The following is a 21,622-nucleotide window of genomic DNA, read 5'->3' on the forward strand; positions in this document are numbered from 1 at the left end:
TATATAAAGAATTTATTAGTGTCTCCCAAAATAAAACAAAAGACAGGTAAGATATAGCAGTATACTTTTAATTATAATTCTTTAGCTTCTTTTGTTATCATTCATGGCCTACTAATAAAAATTATCTATTAATGAAAAATTTTAAATATTACAGTAAATAGTGAAAATAAATTTTGAGTGTTATATATTTTTGAGAACCTCATAGCAAGACCGGTGATATGATTTATAAATATACAGGAGATTCCATTTGAAAAAACATTACTTTAGTTTATATTTTCAAAAATATTTTTTTCGTAGAAAGACAGACTACGCACTGTATTCTACATAAAAAGTTCTATAAGAATCAGTTTTCACCTTCTCGATACCTTTCACAATAACGACGATACGGGGGGTGTACCAAATTGCAAAATTTTCAAAACGACCATGTAGCTCAGAAACGAAGAAGGCTACTAAAATTTTGTTTACAGCATCTTCTGTTTGACAAAAAAGTTGGACAGGTTTGTGCAAACCCCACCCAAGAACAGTTAACCTAATAGGACTGCTCATTCAGCCAAAAATGTCTGCCAGGTACATGCGAAAACTCCTCGCTTTGTGACGTCATTGTAGTCCTTGTCATGGTTATTAGTCCTTATCCGGCAACCAATAATGCACGTGTGTGTATTATTGGTTGCCGGATGCAAAATGTTCATTATTTAGTTTATTTATTTAAACACCTTATATGTATGCAGTATAGAAAATTAACTGTATAAATCGTATTAAATACTTGGATAATGCATTTTTAAGAACAGCAGTTCCCAACATCACCTTTTGCAGGCATTCTTTTTAGTGTACTTCCATATTTTGCTTTAAAATAATTAATAAACAATATCGTAGGCACTTAGTAAGCACTTTGTCACAATTCACAACACAAAATGAACGTATTTTTACACTCTATAGCTCTAAAAACTTTAAAAACACCTTTTTCACATTTAAAATTGACAAAATAATTAACTCAAAATTTCTCAGCTGCTATTTTTATGAGTCTTCTATGTACGTCTTATGAGGATGAGCAATCCTATTAGTTTACCGTTCTTGAACCACACTCTCCTATCTTCACTGATAACGGAGATACCGTATGATTTCAACCAAAATGAGACACCCTGTACAGGCTGCTATCTAAAATCTAAAATACTTAGCTTATTCACCTAAAAAAACCTAACAGTAAATATCATATTCTGTAGGTAAATAATCATAAAATGGCGATCTGGTGCAACAATTTGCTTGTTGACCAGCATATCGTACCTGATACAGCACACCTATTACTGTAAGTCCGAAAGGATGCTTCAAGGCTTCTGTATAATTAACGTATTTTGTTGCAAAAAATACAAAATGGCTTTCCAAACTGTATCTAAAAAATACAAAGAATTAAGAAAAGTCTCTTTGAATTAAAAAAGGATTCTTATATTTCAGATAAAGCAATCTCAACTCTATAATAAATAATTACATTATATAAAGTGAAAGTAGCCAAGATATACAGGGTGGTGCCTCTCATACGACGCGAAGGCTCCAAGGAGAACAACAGTTTATATGAAATTAAATTTTATGAGCATATGTAGGTTAGTTTAGAGCATCTTTTAAATTATAGTGAGTTCTACAGGGTGTCCCAAAAAAAGTGACACATCAAAGTTGTGTGTTTTCTAATGGAACACCCTATATTAATTGATTTTCGGATTTTAGAAGAAAATTAAAGACGAGTTTCCTTAGAATATAATATATAAATATGGCTAAAATGTAAGGTTTTTGACATATTTAACATTTTCTAAAAATGAAGAACAAATTTTAAATTTCAATAAAAGCTACCTAAATTGAATTTACCTGGTATAGCCTAATATGTAGTTCAAATTAAAATAACTATTGTACTCTAAATGAAATTAAAATTTGTCGCAAAAAGTTATACGGGGTGAGACAAAATTAATATTGAACATCGGCCACATTTAAAAGCAAGCTATACTCTTTTATTTTAAATGAAAATTTATCCGATATTCAATGGGGAATTTATGTCTCTTCAAAATACTCTTAAGGTTGCCTACCTCTCAAACAAATATTTTCCTAGATATTTTCATTTGTATGATTTAGTGACAGTAGATCTTTATTATTTGGTAAAATCTAGGTAGATGTGATATGTCCGACGTTACTTCAACATAGATTCCAAATTAGTTGAACTTCACAACTAACTAGTTATCAATTTGTGTCAGTTGAAACAAAAAGAATTATCAGAATGGTCCCTCTAGTATTTACTACATTTTTTGTCTCTTGTAAAAAAACGCTACCGTTCGTACTTTTTGAGAAAAAAAAAATTTTCCATAGCTGACTTCCAAAAAATGTTTTTGTCATATCAAGCTATGGAGGTGCTTAAAATCTATTATGCTCCCAAAATCTAGTTGGCGAAAATATGGAAGTTTATGTTAGTATCACATACTACATATACTTGACAATAAGCTTCAGAAAAAGCTTAAAAAATTAATAATTTTTGGATTAATTAACGTTCGGTTTATTTTTGATTGATGCCCTCTGATGGACAAACGAAGCACTTTTGTATTTATAAAGGTAAATTATGCGCAATGAACTTATTTTGTTGTTATCCGCTAACTTATTACAAAATAAATCCCTAATACCTACTGAATTCCTTCAATAGTATGTTCGGAAGGCCAATGATAATGAAAACTGCTCAATGTATAATTTTCTGTTAATTTACCTCCTGACAATTTTGGTATTTCACTATAACAGTCTTCGGGAATTTCTACCACCACTAAAATAATTAAATAAAGTAATTTTTTAAGTGTTAAATGTTTTCAGTGGCATTTTACTCGTAAAATACATTTACTTAATCAACTAAAAATACTTAGCGTTTCAGGAAGTATAGTTACCCCCGTCGTCAGAAGCATAAAACAAAAAAACCATTATTAAAATGCCCACAACACAAAAAAAAAGTCTCGCAACACAATTCTTCCACTATACAAAGTTGCGAGATCTCATGTGAAACCAAGTCAGTTTATTTTATTTGGTTTCTCTTTAAGAACCTATTCAACAATTTTGTTATTAATTGTTAGTATCAATATTAGACATCTATCGGGTGGTGCATCGTCGTTGGAAACATAGGAAATCCCATGGAAATTTTGAACTGTTCAAATATTGGCTCCTCTATTGATTTTACAGCAAAGTCGTAGATAATTTTTTAATGATTTATGTATGGTAAATACACCCGCCAAATTTGAACAATTTTGGACCAGTCGATTTTGAGTAATTTAAAAAAGATTGCATCTATTTTTAAATTAATACTAACAGGTAATAATAATTAGTTTAATAACATAGGTTTATAGTTAATAACAAGGTTAATAATAACAGGTAACAAACAAACAAACAAAACAAACAACGCTTTATTGTACAAAAAGCCAAAACGGCTTCATCGACAAAGCACTCATAAAACAAACAAAAGCACAAAAAAATATACAAACAACAAAAATACACAATACAAATAATACAATTCAAAAAAATTTAAGTCATTAAAATAGCAAAAAGAATACACATGGACAATTGCAGAACAGTACGCAGTAAATAGATATAATTTTAGAGTTATAAAATATTAAATACTTGACCTTTGACCAGTGTGTGAGATGATCAAAATTTTAAAATTCAAAATTGTTCATAATTAAACATTAACAAAAAAGTCGTTTACCGTATATAGAGCTCTCTTCAGTAAGTATGATTTTAGGGCTTTGCGAAATGCGGGAAAGAATGAAAGCGACTTGATATTCAAAGGCAAATGATTGTACATTTTTTTGTCATTGTACAGTATTGAACCTTTAACTAGTTCTGAGCTCGGGGTTGGCAGATAAAGATCGTGCTCCGCATTCCTAAGTGGATAGTTATCAAATGGCCTTTCGGGAATAGCAGATAGAACTGCTCTCCAGCAAGTACCCCAGAATGGAAGGGCATAATGAAGATGTGACTCAAAAAGGGCATAATAGGCTATTCTCGAGGTTGAGAAGTTAAGTTCCTTAGAAACTGATCTTAGCGCAAAACAGGCAGCGCTTAGTTTGTTTGATAGAGCTTCGATGTGAAAGTCCCATTTTAACGAGCTGTCTACAGGTCTGTTTCCAGAAGAATCCCTGACTAGTCAGCACGTTTCTCATTGGTTAAGATGCCTAGAAACCTGATTGTTAGTCTGGTTTCTACACATTTCAACCAATAAGAAACGCGCTGACTAGTCAGGGATTCTTCTGGGAACAGGGCCTACAAGTCCTAAGAATTTCACAGAGTCCAAGACGTCAGTAGTAGTGTTATTAAGTACAAAAGGTTGTATAGTACTTTTATATGACAAAACTTTAGTTTTTGATAGGTTGAGGCATAGTAGATTAGAATCGCACCAAGATTTAATGGTGCGTAAGTCACTGGATATATTATCATATAGTGCCGTAACACCTGGGCCGCTCCAAGTGAAACTAGTATCGTCCGCAAAGAGGCAGATTTTACCGCTAATGTCTAGATTTACAATGTCGTTGATAAACACCAGAAACAAAATAGGGTCAAGTACTGAACCCTGAGGGACACCACATTCTATAGGCTTACAAGAAGACATAGACGTATCAATCCTCACAAGCTGCCTTCTGTTGCCAAGATATGATTTAAGCCATTCGAGCGGCACTCCCCTGAAACCATAGTATTGCAATTAAGATATTATGATTTACACAATCGAAAGCCTTAGAGAAATCACAGAAAATTGTAGTTGTAGAGTGATGGTTATTCAGGCTAGAGTATACATTATTAAAAAGGTCGAACATCATTTGTGCAACTGTTACTTAGAAATCCAAACTGATGGGTAGTAAGTATTTTATATTTAAGAAGAAAAGATAGAAACCTTTTTTTAACCAATCTTTCAATGATCTTAGATAATGTGGGCAGGAGTGCAATTGGGCGATAGTTCGAAGCTTCTTCTATCTCCTCCTTTATACAGAGGAATAATTATTGCTGTTTTAAGGCAGTTTGGAAAAACTCCTTTGTGGAATGACTCATTAATTAAAGTAGTAATATGGTTTAATGTGCATTCAGAAAGTTCAGAGAACATTTTGAGAGTAAGCCCATCAGTCCCAGATGAGGATTTGTTTTTAATGCTATTAATTGTACTACGGAGCTCATCTAATGCTACGGGCGTGAAGAAGAAACTGTGTAAATTCTCATTTGCTTTAGGGAGATTTGAAAGTGAATCATGGGAAGGAGTTATGGTGTTCACTAAATTTTTAGCCACATTAACAAAGTAAGTGTTTAAATCTTCAGGTGAATTAAAGACTGTGCCAGACGAAGAAGTCTTACTCCTTAAGTCATTTACAATAGCCCAAGTCTCCTTAGCGACATTACCGGCTTTGGCTAGCCTCGCATTATAATAAATGTCCTTGGCAGCTTTTATAGTCTTACGATAAACCTTTCTATAAAGTTTCACGTAATTATGAAAGAAGACGATGTCCGTGAATTTCTTAAGGTGAGATAATGAGCGCATGTTCTTTGCAGATATACGCAAGCCTGTAGTAGACCAGGGTATACCTTGTTTAATTTTGATAGACCTAAGAGGAAACGCCTTGTACGCCAGATTAGACAAGGTATCCATAAATCTAGAAAATTCGGAATCGACGTCAGCCGAGAGGACAACCCACTCAGTTGTTAGACATAGGTGGTGAAAATTTAGAAAATTTTCATCCGAAAAAATACGACCCAATTTGCGCGAGGTATTTTTGCATTTGGATTTTGGCAAAAACTTTGTCAATACTGCCTCGTGATCAGAGAAACCTGAGTGAAGGACTCTACAGTCAACGAATTCCGGGTCAAAAAACGACACGACATAGTCTATAGTACTAGAGCTAGTTTTAGTTATTCTAGTTGGTGAGTCAACATGCATGAGTATACCAAAAGAATGAAAAATGTAATGGAGAGACTCCTTAGCTGCACACACACTGGAAAAATCAATATTTAGGTCGCCAAACAAAATTAATTTACTTTTAATAGGTAGGGATTCAAGCAGGCTTAGCAATTTTTGACTGAAAATATGTACGTCAGGGTCAGGTGTTCTGTAAATACAAATAATATAGAGGTCAAAAGCATTATGATAACTGACGGAAAATTCAAAAAAATTTTCGGATATTAGAGTATCGAACTTAGTTACTGCCGAAAAGTCATTGTTAGTAGACATTATCATAGTACCTCCATGAGATGAGTTACTTCTATTGAATCTATTTAATGTAGTGTATTTTTTGACAAATACAGGCTCATCCATATTTAACCAATGTTCAGTTATGGCAACAATTTCTGGAAAATTGAGCTCTTCTAATAAAAGATCTAAAAAAACACTAAGCTTGCTATCGTCTAGTTTTTCAGAGGGTGCTTGATCCTCTGTTCGCGTCATTTCACCTAAAAATTTGTAGTTTTACTTGGGGAGCCATGGGAGAAATACTTGGTATGACTTTCCCTAATTCTCTGAAGCTGTTGAAGTTTTTCCGCTGAAAAGAAGGACCTGAAGGCAGAAAGATCCGCATCCACTTCAGCTGAGTCAATACCATAGACGTTGTGGAAGCGATAATATAGCCTTCGCGGTAATCTGCCCCCGCGGATTTTTTGACTGGCACCCAGGGGATTGATTTGGTATCGAATCAAAATAATTCACCTGAATTTTTAGCTCTTTAACTGAAACGGTTTTCGAGATTTTCAAAAAACCTGTTTTTTCAATTTTATTTTTATTTTTATAGTAAAATTAATTAATTATTTTTTTTTTCTAATTCTTAGATGTCTAAGGCATGAAAAAATGATATGATCATGATTGTTAAACGAAAAGCCAATTTTTAGCGGAGGAAAGAAAATTAAAATCTTCATTTTTTCCCCTTTGTGAAATACGTCACTCACTAAAAATCGCCAGAAAATGTCTTTTATAGTCTTTAACACTCGGGAATTTTTTAGAATTTTTTGAAGTGATGGAACATATGAAGAAAATTAAAAACTCATTTTTGTCTAAAATCTTCTGTTTTAACTAACTTATATTTCTTTTAGTTTAAAAAAGTGCGTAGAAAATATTTTTTTTACTTCAAATTCACAATTATATTGCTTATTACACATTTTCAATCATATTACTACGCAATGATTACGTAAAGGCTGAGTTTTTGAAAAATTCGCGTCAAGCTGAATAAATAATAATATATCTTCATTTTTTTATAATAATCTTAATGTTCATTGCTTGCTTCATCTACGTTACCGTAGACGGAGCTGAAGGCTTGGTAGGGTTTATATAAATAAACAAAATACAAGAAGCAAAAAATTATTAAGGCCTAAAACCCTACATATATGCTTATTCTCTGCATTAAGTAGATGGCGAGAGCGGCTAGCACTCGCCATAGTAGTACGTTTTGTACTCAATTGCTATTCTCTGCTTTTCGTTTGTCAGATTGAGGGTTACAGCGAAGTCGGCCTAACGATGGAGATAAACCTCCGAAACCGGTCGTCGAATAGCTGTTCCCTTCAGTCTGATGAACTTAATGCAGAGAATAAGCAGATATGTAGGGTTTTAGGCCTTAATAATTTTTTGCTTCTTGTATTTTGTTTATTTATATAAACCCTTCCAAGCCTTCAGCTCCATCTACGGTAACGTAGATGAAGCAAGCATGTTTGTCCAGTAGGCCGCTGGTTTTATTTTTGGCGGTACGATCTGTAATTGTTACAGCTGCCGCTAGATGGCGAGAGCGGCTAGCACTTGCCATAGAAGTACGTTTTGTACTCAATTGCTATTCTCTGCTTTTCGTTTGTCAGATTGAGGGTTACAGCAAAGTCGGCCTGACGATGGAGATAAATCTCCGAAACCGGTCGTCGAATGGCTGTTCCCTTCAGTCTGATGAACTTAATGCAGAGAATAAGCAGATATGTAGGGTTTTAGGCCTTAATAATTTTTTGCTTCTTGTATTTTGTTTATTTATATAAACCCTACCAAGCCTTCAGCTCCATCTCAGGTAACGTAGATGAAGCAAGCATGATTGTCCAGTAGGCCGCTGGTTTAATTTTTGGCGGTACGATCTGTAATTGTTACAGCTGCCGCTAGATGGCGAGAGCGGCTAGCACTTGTACTCAATTGTTATTCTCTGCTTTTCGTTTGTCAGATTGAGGGATACAGCAAAGTCGGCCTGAAGATGGAGATAAATCTCCAAAACCGGTCGTCGAATGGCTGTTCCCTTCAGTCTGATGAACTTAATGCAGAGAATAAGCATATATGTAGGGTTTTAGGCCTTAATAATTTTTTGCTTCTTGTATTTTGTTTATTAATATTTATTTCTGACAAGGATGTATTTTCTACGCACTTTTTTAAGCTAAACAAAAATATAAGTTAGTTAAAACAGAATATTTAAAAAAAAATAAGTTATTTTTTTTTCATATTGTTCCACCGCTTCAAAAAATTCTAAAAAATTCCTGAGTGTAAACAAGTATAAAAGACATTTTCTGACGACTTTTAGTGAGTGACATATTTCACAAAGGTGAAAAAAATGAAGATTTCAATTTTCTTTCCTCCGCTAAAAATCGGCTTTTCGTTTAAGAATCATGATCATATATTTTTTATATCTTAGACTTCTAAGAAGTAGAAAAAAATCAAGAAACAATTGTAAGTTCTTTTCAGACATGGCTCTGACTGTTCCTTGATTCCAGGAAAGTTTAGGTGGGCCTCGTTTACGTCAATTTGCAAGTGTCCACTGCATCACTTGCTTTGGTATTCTCTCGTCAGCCATTCGTTAGACATGCCGTACCGGTGCAGTTGTTTTTCTTGTATTTCTTGTACAGTTATCCTCCACCTTATTTATTCTCTCGTATTCTCTCGCTCCTAATTCTGTCTAAATGGGAGATTCGGGCTGATCTTCGCCAGACAACTTTTTTTCATGTCTTTTTCTTAACTTCCATACCTCAGAGCCAAATAACATTATGCCTTTCAGGATCGCGTTATAGATCAGTTTTTTTGTGAGCCGATATATCCCTGGACAAAAGCACCGAGTTTAGCTCTCCTATCACCTTTCTGCCTTTACCAATTCGTTCTTCGATTTCCTTTTCGCATCTCCCTTTGCTTGCGATTCACCCCTAAATACATACAGGGTATCCCAATATTCCGTGGACATAGAACTTCTACATATTTTTAGAATAAAAATAAGTTCATTGGACACAATTTACCTCTATACAAAAGTGCTTCGTTTGTCTGCTAGAGGGCATCAAACATTAAAAAAAATAAACACATTTTTTCAGATATTTTAAGAACCGCTATTTCGATTTGAATAAGATTTTAGGTGTCTATGTTTTGCTCGCGCTCTTTGACTTTCACAAAAATTACGAAAAAGTACGGAAAGGGTGGAAACTACCCCCACACCTACATAAATGTTAGTATAGATACGAGGCATGTTTTTTAAGTAAGTACCGTTTTGGAATTTAAAAAAAACGTGCAAAGATATCGCAATAATTTTATTTTTACATGAAAGTCTGTACCTTAATCTACTTTTCTACATAATTTCCGTGAATATTGAGGCACTTGTCATAACGTGGCACCAGTTTTTCAATACCCTCCTCATAAAATTCTGCTGCCTGACTGGTTAACCACTGTATCACAACTGTTTTAACTTCGTTATCGTCTTGAAGACGCTGACCACCCAGGTGTTTCTTCAAGTGCAGGAATAAATGGTAGTCACTGGGCGCCAGATCAGGGCTGTATGGAGGATGATCTAGAGTTTCCCATTTAAAAGATTTGATGAGATCTTTGGTCCGATTAGCCACATGTGGACGGGCATTGTCATGCAGCAATACAATACCCTTAATCAACTTGCCACGTCTTTTGTTTTGGATTGCACGGCGCAGATTGTTCAATGTCTCACAATAAGATGCTGCATTGATTGTCTCATTACGAGGCAGAAACTCCACTAGCAATACTCCTTTTCTGTCCCAAAAAACTGTGCACATGATTTTCCGGGCAGAAATTGTTTGCTTAAACTTCACTGTTTTGGGTGATGATGAATGTCGCCTTTCCATGGACTGTTGTTTCGATTCTGGTGTAACGTAGGCCACCCATGTTTCGTCACCAGTAACAATTTTGTCTAAAAAATCTTCACCTTCATTGTGGTACTGCTCAAGGAAAGTCAATGCACTGCCTAAACGTTGGGTTTTGTGCAAATCCGTCAACATTTTCGGAACCCAACGTGAACACAATTTCCGGTAATTCAAGTTCTCGGTCACAATGCGATACAAAACACTACGAGAACATTGAGGAAAGTAGTCACACAATGATGAAATTGTAAAGCGTCTGTTTTCTTTCAGCTTTTCGTCCACTTTCTGCACCAAATCTTCATTAACGACCGAAGGACGCCCACTCCGTTCTTCATCATGCACATTTGTGCGGCCATCTTTAAATGCTCTCACCCATTTCCTTACCATTCCATCACTCATAATGTTTTGTCCGTAAACTTCACAGATCTCACGATGACTATCGATCGGTTTTACGCCTTTAGCACTAAGAAATCGTATGACAGCCCGTACTTCACAATCGGCGGGGCTCACGATTGTCGGAGGCATCTTAAACACTCAATAAACAACGTATACAATGAAGAATCAGACTGTACTGGCGTCTGTGCATAGACAAGAGATGTAGGTAACCAGCGCGCATGCGCGGAACGCCGACCGTAGCGCTGCGGCGGCGGAATCGCAAAACAGTACTTACTTAAAAAAGATGCCTCGTATTTACAACTCCACCGATGGCCGATTTTCTTTTCGTAAAAAGCTCCCTCTAGTACCTATTTACTACATTTTTTGTCTCTTGTAAAAAACGTCACAGTGCATACTTTTTAAGGCAAAGAAATATTTTTCCAAAGCTGACTTCCAAAAAATGTTTATTGTCACATCCAATTGAGGCGCATAAAATCTATTATGCTCTAATAATCTATTGGCAAAAATATGGAATTTTATGTTAATATCATAAATTATGTTAATTAAAGACAATAAGCTTCATAAAAAGCTTAAAAAAAATAATAATTTTTGAATCTATTAACGTTCGGGTTTATTTTTGATTGATACTCTAACGGACAAACGAAGCACTTTTATATAAAGGTAAATTAAAAAAATTTAAAACTTATTTTGATCCAAAAAATACATAGTTGTTCTACGTTCACGGAATCTTGGAACTCCCTGTATATTTTATAGGTCTGCTTTGGAAAATTTTATTCTCCAAAAAAAATTCCCAAAAACTATGCAATGTAGTGTTTTTTTTGCAAGAAACAAAAAATGTAGTAAATACCATTTTATAGAGGGACCATTTTACGAAAAGAAAAGCTGTCGTCGGTGGAGTTGGAAAGTATTTATACTAAAATTTATGTTGGAGTGTGTGTGTGTAGTTTTTACCCTTCCCGTACTTTATCTTGATTTTTATGAAAGGCAAATCTTAAAGCATTTGTCAAAACATAGACACCCAAAATCTCATTCAAATCGGAATAACGGTTCTTAAAATATTGGGAAATATGTGTATATTTTTTTTTAAGTTTGATGCCCACTAGCCGACAAACGAAGCATTTTTGTATAGAGGTAAATTGTGTCCAATGAACTTATTTTGATTCCAAAAATCCGCAGTATTTCGATGTCTACGGAATATTGGAACACCCTGTACAGGGTGGGTCAAATTCGACGCTTTTAAATGGAATCACCGTTTTCTGTAGGAGATAGACGAAAACTAATATCGGTGTCTGGGGCTTAATTTTCATCAAAAACATGATGGTGAAAACCGCACAGAAATGTCTGTTACCGTTTCGGAGTTCGGGGTGTTTTTTAAAAATGTGCATCTTTAACAAATCGCTGTAACTTTTTTGCTATGGAAAATTTTGTATTTTTATGAAAACATTTCCAAAGCACTTTTTTACGTAGAATTTAATGGTTTAAGTATAATTTATTTAAAATTAATAATTTAAGAGTTATCAATAGAAAAATTGATTTTTTATTTGGGACACCCTCTATATTTTTAATTAACTGAAAAGAATTTAAAATTACCTTTCCAAAAATATAGCACACTTGATATTTTGTTATAATCCCCTTCGAAATACAGAATTTTTAAATGTACGCCACTTTTAACTAGTAGGCTTTCTTTCTTTCTTTAATGGAACTTGAAAACATATTTTTCCAGCAAGACGACGCGACGCACCGCCTCAGAACGCAGAAGTTATCAGCAAATTTTTGCAGCCAATTTCAAGAATAATTGAATAGCTAACCAAAATCCCAGCCGTTGTCCGTCGAGGCCGCCTGACCTTCAGTTCATATCGAACAGTCATACGAGACGGTCGTGCTTTCGTTTCGTTTGTGGACCGCCGGTATTGAACGTTTGTTTTGTTTTGTTTTGTTTGGATTTGTCGTGTGTTGTTATTCGGTCTTGACCCGACCCGGTTCAGTTCGCTAGTTTTCGCTGAACGTGCGTTTTTCTGCTTTATTTTATATAATTATTTTTATATAGATATTTTTTTAAACGTGACCTAGCTTCGTTGACATTGACACTGTTTTTATTATTGAACTATACTGTCTTGTTTAATTTAATATTTTCCGATTTTGCTGTTCCTTTACACTTCCAAATGGCAGATTTTAAGTGTGATTCGTGCCAAAAAACCATCTCGGAAAAGGACAAATATAGACTTCGTTGTAGTGGGGAGTGCCGCCGCAACTTTTGTATGACCTGTACTGGGCTGGACAAGACAACCACAAAAGTGATCCACCAGCAAAAGTTCAAAAATATTAGGTTTTTCTGCAATGTTTGTGATTCTCCCACGATGAAGTATCTCCATGACAAAGTTTCACAGCTTCAGAAATCACAGATCCCTCTAGAAACTGTTGAAGGTCTGGGAACCTGTTTAAAAAGGAACAACGACCTGCTTCCAGTCATAACTGAAATCTATGACATATTGAGTTATCATGACTCCAAATGGAAGTCTTTATACAAAAAAATGGATGATATTCACTGCCACCACTCCAAAATTTCGGAAAATGGTCAACAATCTTTATTTCATTCGATCAGTGAAATAAAACAAGAAATACTCAACCTATCATCCATTTTTATGGACTTTCAGGATGAGTCTGTTAGGGTCCAGGTTCATGACTCTTCAAAGGTAGATCTTTTGAAGGAAGTCAGTGAGCTGCGTAGGAGCGTAAATCAGATGGCAACCACAATAGAAAAGTTTGCTGCCCAAGGCAAGCAAAATAATAGGAGTAGCCCACCAGCAATAAAAAAGTCAACTTCGACTCAGACAGATTGCCAAGCCTCAGTGGGTGTCACTTCTTCTAAAGTCAGTACTCCCCCACCTCACAAACCCTCCATTAGAAAAGCCTGGCATTATGTCGTTGTGTCCAATATCCCATCTCCCTTTACGGCAAACCAACTGGCTCACTATATCAAGGATAAACTTGGAACTTCGGACTTTATTCGTTGCTTTCCTATGCTTAATAGTGAGGACAGTTCACTCTCAAAATTCAAAGTTGGAGTGCAGAATATAAGGCACCTAGAGCGGCTGCTTGATATAAGTATGTGGCCCCCAGGAATTGAAGTAGTCAATAGCAATGTCCAACCATCTTTGACTCCCTCGGAGGTATCGCCGCAAAAATCAAGATCTTCTGCCATGGGATTTCAACAGCCTAAGATTTCCACTTTGGAGAAACGAAGCCTTCCACAATCTTCCAATTTACCTACAGATCTAGCCAAGGAGGTCAAATACGTTAAAATTGGTTCAGACAGGGAGGCTATAGCTGCGAGTAAGTCCTTTGGGCAGCAGGAGGCGAAAAATATTATCAATAAGCATCCAAGGGAAGGTGAGGTGCTGAGTTTGGACCCAATGACTCCACCTATTGTGCGGTTATCGCGTGAATCGGACACGGCCAATGGACGTTATTTGTTGGCGAGACTAAGGGACCCTTCGATATTGAAAGCTGTCAGGCTATTCCTTGCGTACCTCCATGACCAACCCCCCAGTGCGTGTTTTGAGGGACACACCAACACCAGCATCAAGTTGGCGCTAGCATCGGAAGGTCTCCCATGCGACATGGACTCCCTGCGCAAGTTGTTTTATCGCTTCCACGACGCGTATGGCATTGGCGTGGCTGAGGTTGAGGCAGATCTCTCCGCCTTCAGGACCTTTTTCTCATCAGAGAAGCTATTTCACCTTCAGAAGTCTAGGGAAAGCCACAGCAAGTATTTTTCCAGTGGCTCTCCATCTAAAAATAAAAATTTTTAATTCATTTGACGCGAACAGAGGATCAAGCACCCTCTGATAAATCGGACGATAGCAAGCTAGGTATTTTTCTTATCAATGTTCAGTCCTTAAGACACAAAACAGATGAATTATTTCTTTTATTGGAACAGCTCAAATTTCCTGAAATCATTGCCATAACGGAACATTGGTTAAATACCGATGAGCCCGTGTTTGTGAAAAATTACACAACAATAGCTAGATTTAATAGAAGTAATTTATCTCATGGAGGTACTATGATAATGTCTACCAACAAAAACCTTACGGCAATAACAAAATTTGATCACTTATTAGCCGAGAAAATGTTTGAATTTTCTATCATCTACCACATTGCTTATGACCTCTATATTGTTTGTATTTATAGAACACCTGACGCAGATATGCATATGTTCTTTCAGAAATTACTGAGTTTGCTAGAGTCCCTGCCTGTGAATAGCAGGTTGATCTTGTGTGGTGACCTTAATATTGACTTCTCCAGTGTGTGTGATGCTCGGGAATCTCTCCAGTCTATCTTCGAGACTTTTGGTGTAGTAATGCATGTTAATGCACCAACAAGAATCACTAGAACTTGTTCTAGTACTATAGACTATGTCGTGTCATCCTTTGATCCAGAATTGGTTGACTGTACTGTGTTGAACTCAGGCTTCTCTGATCATGAAGGAGTATTAACAAAATTTCCATAAAATCCGAGAGTAAAACACTTTTCGTAAATTAGGACGTATTTTTCGGAAAAAAACTTTATAAATTTTAAGCAGCTTTGTCTAACAACAGATTGGCATGTCATCTCTGGTGATGTAGACACTGAATTTTTCCAGATTTACACAAACATTATCTGGTCTGGCATCCAAAGCCTTTCCTCTCAGGCCTGTCAAAATTAAACATCATAAACCCTGGACTACTAAGGGCCTACGTACATCTGCAAAAAACATGCGCTCTTTATCTCACCTAAAAAATTCTCGGATAGTGTCTTCTTTCACGAGTACGTGAAACTTTACAGGAAAATTTACCATAAGACTATAAAAGCCGCCAAGGACATCTATTACAATAGGAGGTTGACTGAGTCCGGTAATATTGCCAAAGAAACATGGTCGATTGTGAATGACTTGAGGGTAAGGTTTCTTCGTCCAACATAACCTCAACTTCACCTGAGGACCTAAACAATTACTTTGTAAATGTGGCGAAGAATATAGTGAATACTATCTCACCCTCCCTTGATTCTCTATCATTTCTCTCTGACTATAATGTTAATTTGCACAGTTTCTTCCTTACGCCTGTGGGAGTTGGTGCAGAGCTTCGGCAATACATTAAATGATATTAAAAATAAATCTTCAGCAGGGACTGACGGACTTACTCTTAAAATGTTCTCTTAGTATGCCGGAATGTATATTAAACCATCTTTCAGCCTTAATTAATATGTCATTTGAAGATGGTGCTTTCCAGGTGCCTTAAGTCGGCGATAATTATTCCTTTGCATAAAGGAGGTGATAAAGAGCAAGCTTCCAACTATCGTCCAATTGCACTCCTTCCCACGTTATCGAAGATCATGGAGAGACTGGTTAAAAAGAGGCTTGTATCATTTCTTCTAAAAATACAAAATACTCACCCCTTTCAGTTTGGGTTCTTGAGTAACAAATGTACAAATGACGCTATGTTTTCGCTGTTTAATAATGTATACTCCAGTCTGAACAACCGTCTCGTTACAGCAACAATTTTCTGTGATTTCTCGAAAGCTTTCGATTGTGTTAATCATAACATCCTAACTAACAAATTGCAGTACTATGGTATCAGGGGAACGCCTCTTGAATGGTTTAAGTCCTACCTTAACAACAGAAACCAGCGTGTGAGGGTTGATAAGACTGTGTCTTCTTTGCAAGCCAATAGAATGCGGAGTACCTCAGGGCTCAGTGCTAGGTCCTATTTTTGTTTCTGTTGTTTATCAACGATATTGCTAGTCTGGACATCAGTGGTAAAATCTGTCTCTTCGCGGATGATACTTGTTTCACATGGAGCAGCCCGGACACCACGGCACTTCATAGAACCATTTCCAGTGACTTAATCAACATAAAAACATGGTGCGATTCTAATTATCTGTGTCTCAACGTCTCTAAAACTAAAAGTCTTATCATATAAAAGTACGTTGCTACCTTTTCAACTTGATAATACCACCATTGACGTCGTTGATTCTGTGAAATTTTTAGGCCTTGTTGTGGACAACTATTTAAAATGGGATTTGCACATCGATGCTTTAGCTAAAAAATTAAGTTCTGCCTGTTTCGCACTTAGATCAGTTGCTAATGTGCTTAATTTGTCAACATCTAGGACAGTCTATATTAAAATATTAACTCTTCCTTCCCTATTCATACTCGAATCCGTCTGCCTAGTTCGCAAGCACGTATCGAGTATTTCTCTAGGGCCAGTTCATGGCTATCCAATTAGGAACGCAGAGCATAACATGTATCTGCCAACCCCTCACTCTGAGTTAGTAAAGAGTTCCATATTGTACAATGCAAAAAAAATGCACAATCATCTGCCATCTGAAATTAATTCCATTTCATCTTTCCTGCATTTCGCAGAGCTTTGAGATCATACTTACTGGAGAAAGCCTTTTTACGCGGTTAACGATTTTTTATTAATATCTAGGGTTCTAAATTTAACACACATTCACTAAATTTAAGAAATGATTTTGTTTTCTATCCATTTAAATTTAGTATTGACATTATATATACAGTTGTTTATTTACATGTATGTTTATATTTTATTTATATTTAATTAAATAAATTTTTGACAATGTACAATTTCTATAATTGTATAAAGTATTGTTCTAGTTTTGTATGTTTGCTGTTAGTTTTATATGTTTTTCTATTGTTAAGTGAAGTTTTGTATGTTTTTTATATTCTTTTTTTTAAGTTTTGTCAACAAAATTGTAAATTTTTTTTTATGACAATAAAGCAATTTCTTTCTTCTTTCTTAGTGCCCATGGATCTAATACTATGGATATATTTGCGGAAGAATAAAGGATCCTTATTCCTTCGTATAATCTAGACAAGAATTAGAAATATTTAGCTGTTATGAGAGGGTATCTTTCACCCCCATTGAGTTAATGAATTCCGCGAGAAATGTTCAAAAACGGCCGCGTCTGTCCATAACAGAAGACGGTCGATATGTCGAACACCTGTAGCAAAATCTCATGTCTTGGTTTGCTATTTATTTTTATTGTTATTAGATATAGTTTAAATGTGTTGATGTTGGTTAAATATGTATACGAAAATGATATTTGCAATGAGAGATGCAGAATTTTATAACAATTTAAAATACATTTAACCATTTTTTTTAAAATGGTTTAACCATTTTTTTTAAAATGGTTAAATATATTTTAAATTGTTATAAAATTCTGCATCTCTCATTGCAAATATTATTTTCATTTTAATTGATGCTCACAGCTAGAATTTTTTTTGCATTACAGCCGATGCCGTTCAAAGCCTACTAATTTAAAGAGGGCGAATTTTTATATACTCTATATCTCGAAGAGGAATCGAGTAAAATATCAAGTGTGTTATATTTTTGGAAAGCTAATTTTAAATTCTTTTCAATAAATTAAAAATATACAGGGTGTCCCATATAAAAAATAAAATTTTCTGTTTATAATCCGTAAATTATTAATTAAAAAAAATATACTTAAACCATCAAATTCTACGTAAAAAGGTATTTTGGAAATGTTTCATAAAAATACAAAATTTTCAATAGCAAAAAAGTTACAGCGATTTGTTAAAAATGCATATTTTTGAAAAACACCCCGTAACTCCGAAACGGTAACAGATATCGATATGCGGTTTTCACCATCATGTTTTTGACAAAAATTGAGCTCCAGACACCGATATTAGTTTTCGTCTATCTCCTATAGAAAAGGGTGTTTCCATTTAAAAGCGTCGAATTTGACCAACCCTGTATATTCTTCTCAGGCTTCAATCGTTATGTTGTTATTTAATATCAGTCTTCCAACTCACCACCAACAATATGTTTCTGTCAAAATCTTGTCTTCTTTTTGTTTAGCTCCAGTCCCCATTTTTTTAAAAAACTTTATTACAGCAACGTTTGATGTCTTGCAGTAACCCTTTTGTCGAATTTTAAAATATTAAAACAACTTTATGTCAATTTTGCCTCCTCTGTATTTTTTTGAAATCGATTAATAACAACAATATTCGCAATTCGTATTTTGCAATTCGCGTGTGTAAGAACCTAGCTTTAGAAAGTAATTGTCATTAAGTATAATCAGCAGCGTAAAGATAACGATGTACAAGTAAAAAAATCGTACGATATAAAGTTTACAATGCGCGATAACAATCCTCCTTCTGTTTGTCGATCACCCATTCAATCACAATTTATGAAACTAGGGAACTATGAACTATGCCGCAGTCCAACGATAATAATATATAATTTTAACACGCACAAAAGAAAAAATGTTTATAATATCACAATTTTAAAACTTTACCTGTATGTCCATTTTGAGAAACATCCAATAAATATTCTTCATCAAAGTTTTCTATTACTAAAGGCTTAAGATCTGTTAGTAAAGACGTATTTTGCGACAATGGTATTGGAGATTGTTGAGTACCATTTCTACAAAACACCAGTGGCCAGTGCTCTAAAATAAATTATATGTTTATTGATTTGGAAATTAGTAAAACTTGTCAATAGCTTGTAATTCCTTACATTTATTCAGAGATTAATAGAGCAAGTGCTAAAAATTTGTGTACAGGGTCCGGCAATAGTGCGTCGGGCATCTGTAGCTCCTAGAATAAAAAACTTGAGAATTTTGTTTAAGTGCAAACCTAAAGTATGTATGAGGATGTATTTCCTCAAAATATTTTAACTTCTATAGGGTGGCTCAAAAAAGTGTGAGTGGATCTGGATCATTTTTTTTAAATGGAACACCCTGTATATTATTGCATTTTTGGCTTCCTTTCAGATCACTTTACATAATCCTAAGATATGAGTAATATCTCTCTCTGAAACTATCTCGATAGTTTCAGAGATATTAAAATATAAATCAAAAATATATATTTTTCAACCCTTCTTAAAAAAAATATTAAAAATACAAGAACTGTTCTGAAATCAAAACTATTTTAGATATTTACTCTAGATGGTCTGTTCTTACTTTGCTATAAATATGGTAATCGTACATCATACAGGATGTTCAATATTTTACGCCAAACTTAAAAACTCAAAAATATAAAATAATTTGTCTTCGTTTTTTTAAATGGAACACCCTGTATATTATTTTTTTATTTGACGGAGGATTAATAAATGAACATTTTTTTGTATTTAAAGTGTTCCAAAATTTTTAATAGTTTTCCGGATACACGCAGTATTATTTCATATGGCGCTTTCAATGGTAAAATACGAGAGAAAAATGATTGGGTGGCTTTGATAAAAATTTACTGTGGAAAATGCCATATGAAATACAAAACCGGGAATATCTGCGAAACTGTTAAAATTTTGAAATACTCTAAATGCAAAAAATGTTCACTTTTTAATTCTCCATCTATTGAAAAAATAATATAGAGGGTGTTCCGTTTAAAAAAACAAAGAAAAATTATTTTATATTTTAGAAAGTTTGGCATAGAATTTTGAACATCCTGTATGATCTACGATTTCCATATTTATAGCAAAAGTACTGAGCCATCTAAAAAATATCTAATATAGTTTTGATTTCAGGACAGATCTGTAACAATGATATTAATAATTTTTTAAGAAAAGCTGAAAAAATATAATTTTTATTTATTTATTAATATCTCTGAAATTATCGAAATATATTTAATCATGTCTTGGGATTATGTAAAGTGAACTGAAAGGAAATACAAAAATGCAATACAGGGTGTTCCATTTAAAAAAAAATCATCCCGATTCACTCACACTTTTTTGAGCCACCCTATAGAAGTTAAAATATTTTCCTGAAATACATCCTAGTACATACTTTAGGTTTGCACCTAAACAAAATTCCCAAGTTTTTTATTTTAGGAGCTACAGATGCATTATTGCCGGACCCTGTATATCAATTATACAGGGCGTTCCTTGAGAAGTTTAAAACATTTCACGGGTTGTGATTGCTTATATGCTTTAAGAAAAAAGTTCATATACAGGGTGTTCCAGGCTGAGCGTGCATTAGAAGTTTCTAAATAACTACAATATCTAGATCAGAGATTTTTTGCACATCATTGTTTAACAACGAGATCTATCGATTAAAAATATTTTCAATATGGCGGCACTTGATACCGGAAATTGAGAAGAAAAAAGTTCATATACAGGGTGTTCCAGGCTGAGCGTGCATTAGAAAAAATTATCATAAATCATTTTTTTTCAAATGGAAACCCACTTTTTTTTATTTCACTAGTGATAAGGCTTCTCAATTCGTTACTTTTTGACTATATATGTTCCTATACCTAAAATAAATCGTTTTTAAGTTATTTAAGATTTAGTTTTAAAGCGTATCTTTTTCTTGATTTTAACCAGTAGCCTATGACTTTAAATGTCAAGTGATGTAAAACAATAGATCTGGCCATGTTATGTTGTGACACTTTGTTCAAAAAGCAGTATGTTATCGATCATCATTGCCAAGCCAATTTTGCGCTGTTTTTTTTTTCTTTTTTTTTCGATCTACGGTATATTATTAATAATATCGACTATTAGATATCACTAAAAAGCGAAAATATTAGATATATTTTTATAAATACACTTTTTAAACTCTTAAGGCAGGCAGTATTTATTTTATAGGAAATTCAAATAATTTGTTTTCTGACAGATGGAAATAAATTGTCTAACTGTTTGACAGTTAATATCAAAGGAAACTAGATAAAATCAAGAAAAAACTATATGTTTTCAAACTAAATCTTATATAACTTAAAAACGATTTATTTTAGGTATAGGAACATGTATAGTTAAAAAGTAAAGAATTGAGAAACCTTTGATTGAGAAAAATGATTTATGAAAATTTTTTAATCGCTCAAATCCCTGACCGCCATTATTATATGACATTTGTGACCAATTTTATTTTTGAAATAGATAGCTACAGGTCTTCTCTTTATGGCACAGTGACTGTGGTAATCACTAAATTTGACGTTTAAGCTATACAAATTTTTTTGACAGGTAGTTTTTTTTTTCGTCCAAAAATGTTAAATATTTTTTTCTCAAAAACGGTTAATGTTAGGTATAGAGTGTTTGATATGAATATTCATATAATTTTACAGAGAATTTAAGCATGTAATAAAAAATGGGGGCACCCATTTAAAATAAGAAAGTTGGTCTCAACTTCCGGTATT

At 34.3% G+C, this 21,622-nt stretch overlaps 1 protein-coding gene across 1 annotated transcript in view; it reads right to left on the reverse strand.

Annotated features, from left to right (window-relative positions):
- Positions 1 to 21,622, reverse strand: part of LOC115881116 (carbonic anhydrase 6-like) — a 77,083-nt gene that overhangs the window by 46,700 nt on the left and 8,761 nt on the right. The window contains exons 3-5 of the mRNA XM_030898498.1: positions 18,796 to 18,948; positions 2,659 to 2,788; positions 1,282 to 1,387 (exon numbers count right to left, since the gene is read on the reverse strand). Of these exons, the coding sequence (XP_030754358.1) occupies positions 1,282 to 1,387; positions 2,659 to 2,788; positions 18,796 to 18,948 (389 nt within the window). The remainder of the gene's footprint in view (positions 1 to 1,281; positions 1,388 to 2,658; positions 2,789 to 18,795; positions 18,949 to 21,622) is intronic.

Source organism: Sitophilus oryzae, unplaced genomic scaffold (assembly GCF_002938485.1).
Source record: "Sitophilus oryzae breed Bouriz unplaced genomic scaffold, Soryzae_2.0 scaffold_169_pilon_pilon, whole genome shotgun sequence".
In the NCBI taxonomy this organism is placed as follows: domain Eukaryota; kingdom Metazoa; phylum Arthropoda; class Insecta; order Coleoptera; family Curculionidae; genus Sitophilus; species Sitophilus oryzae.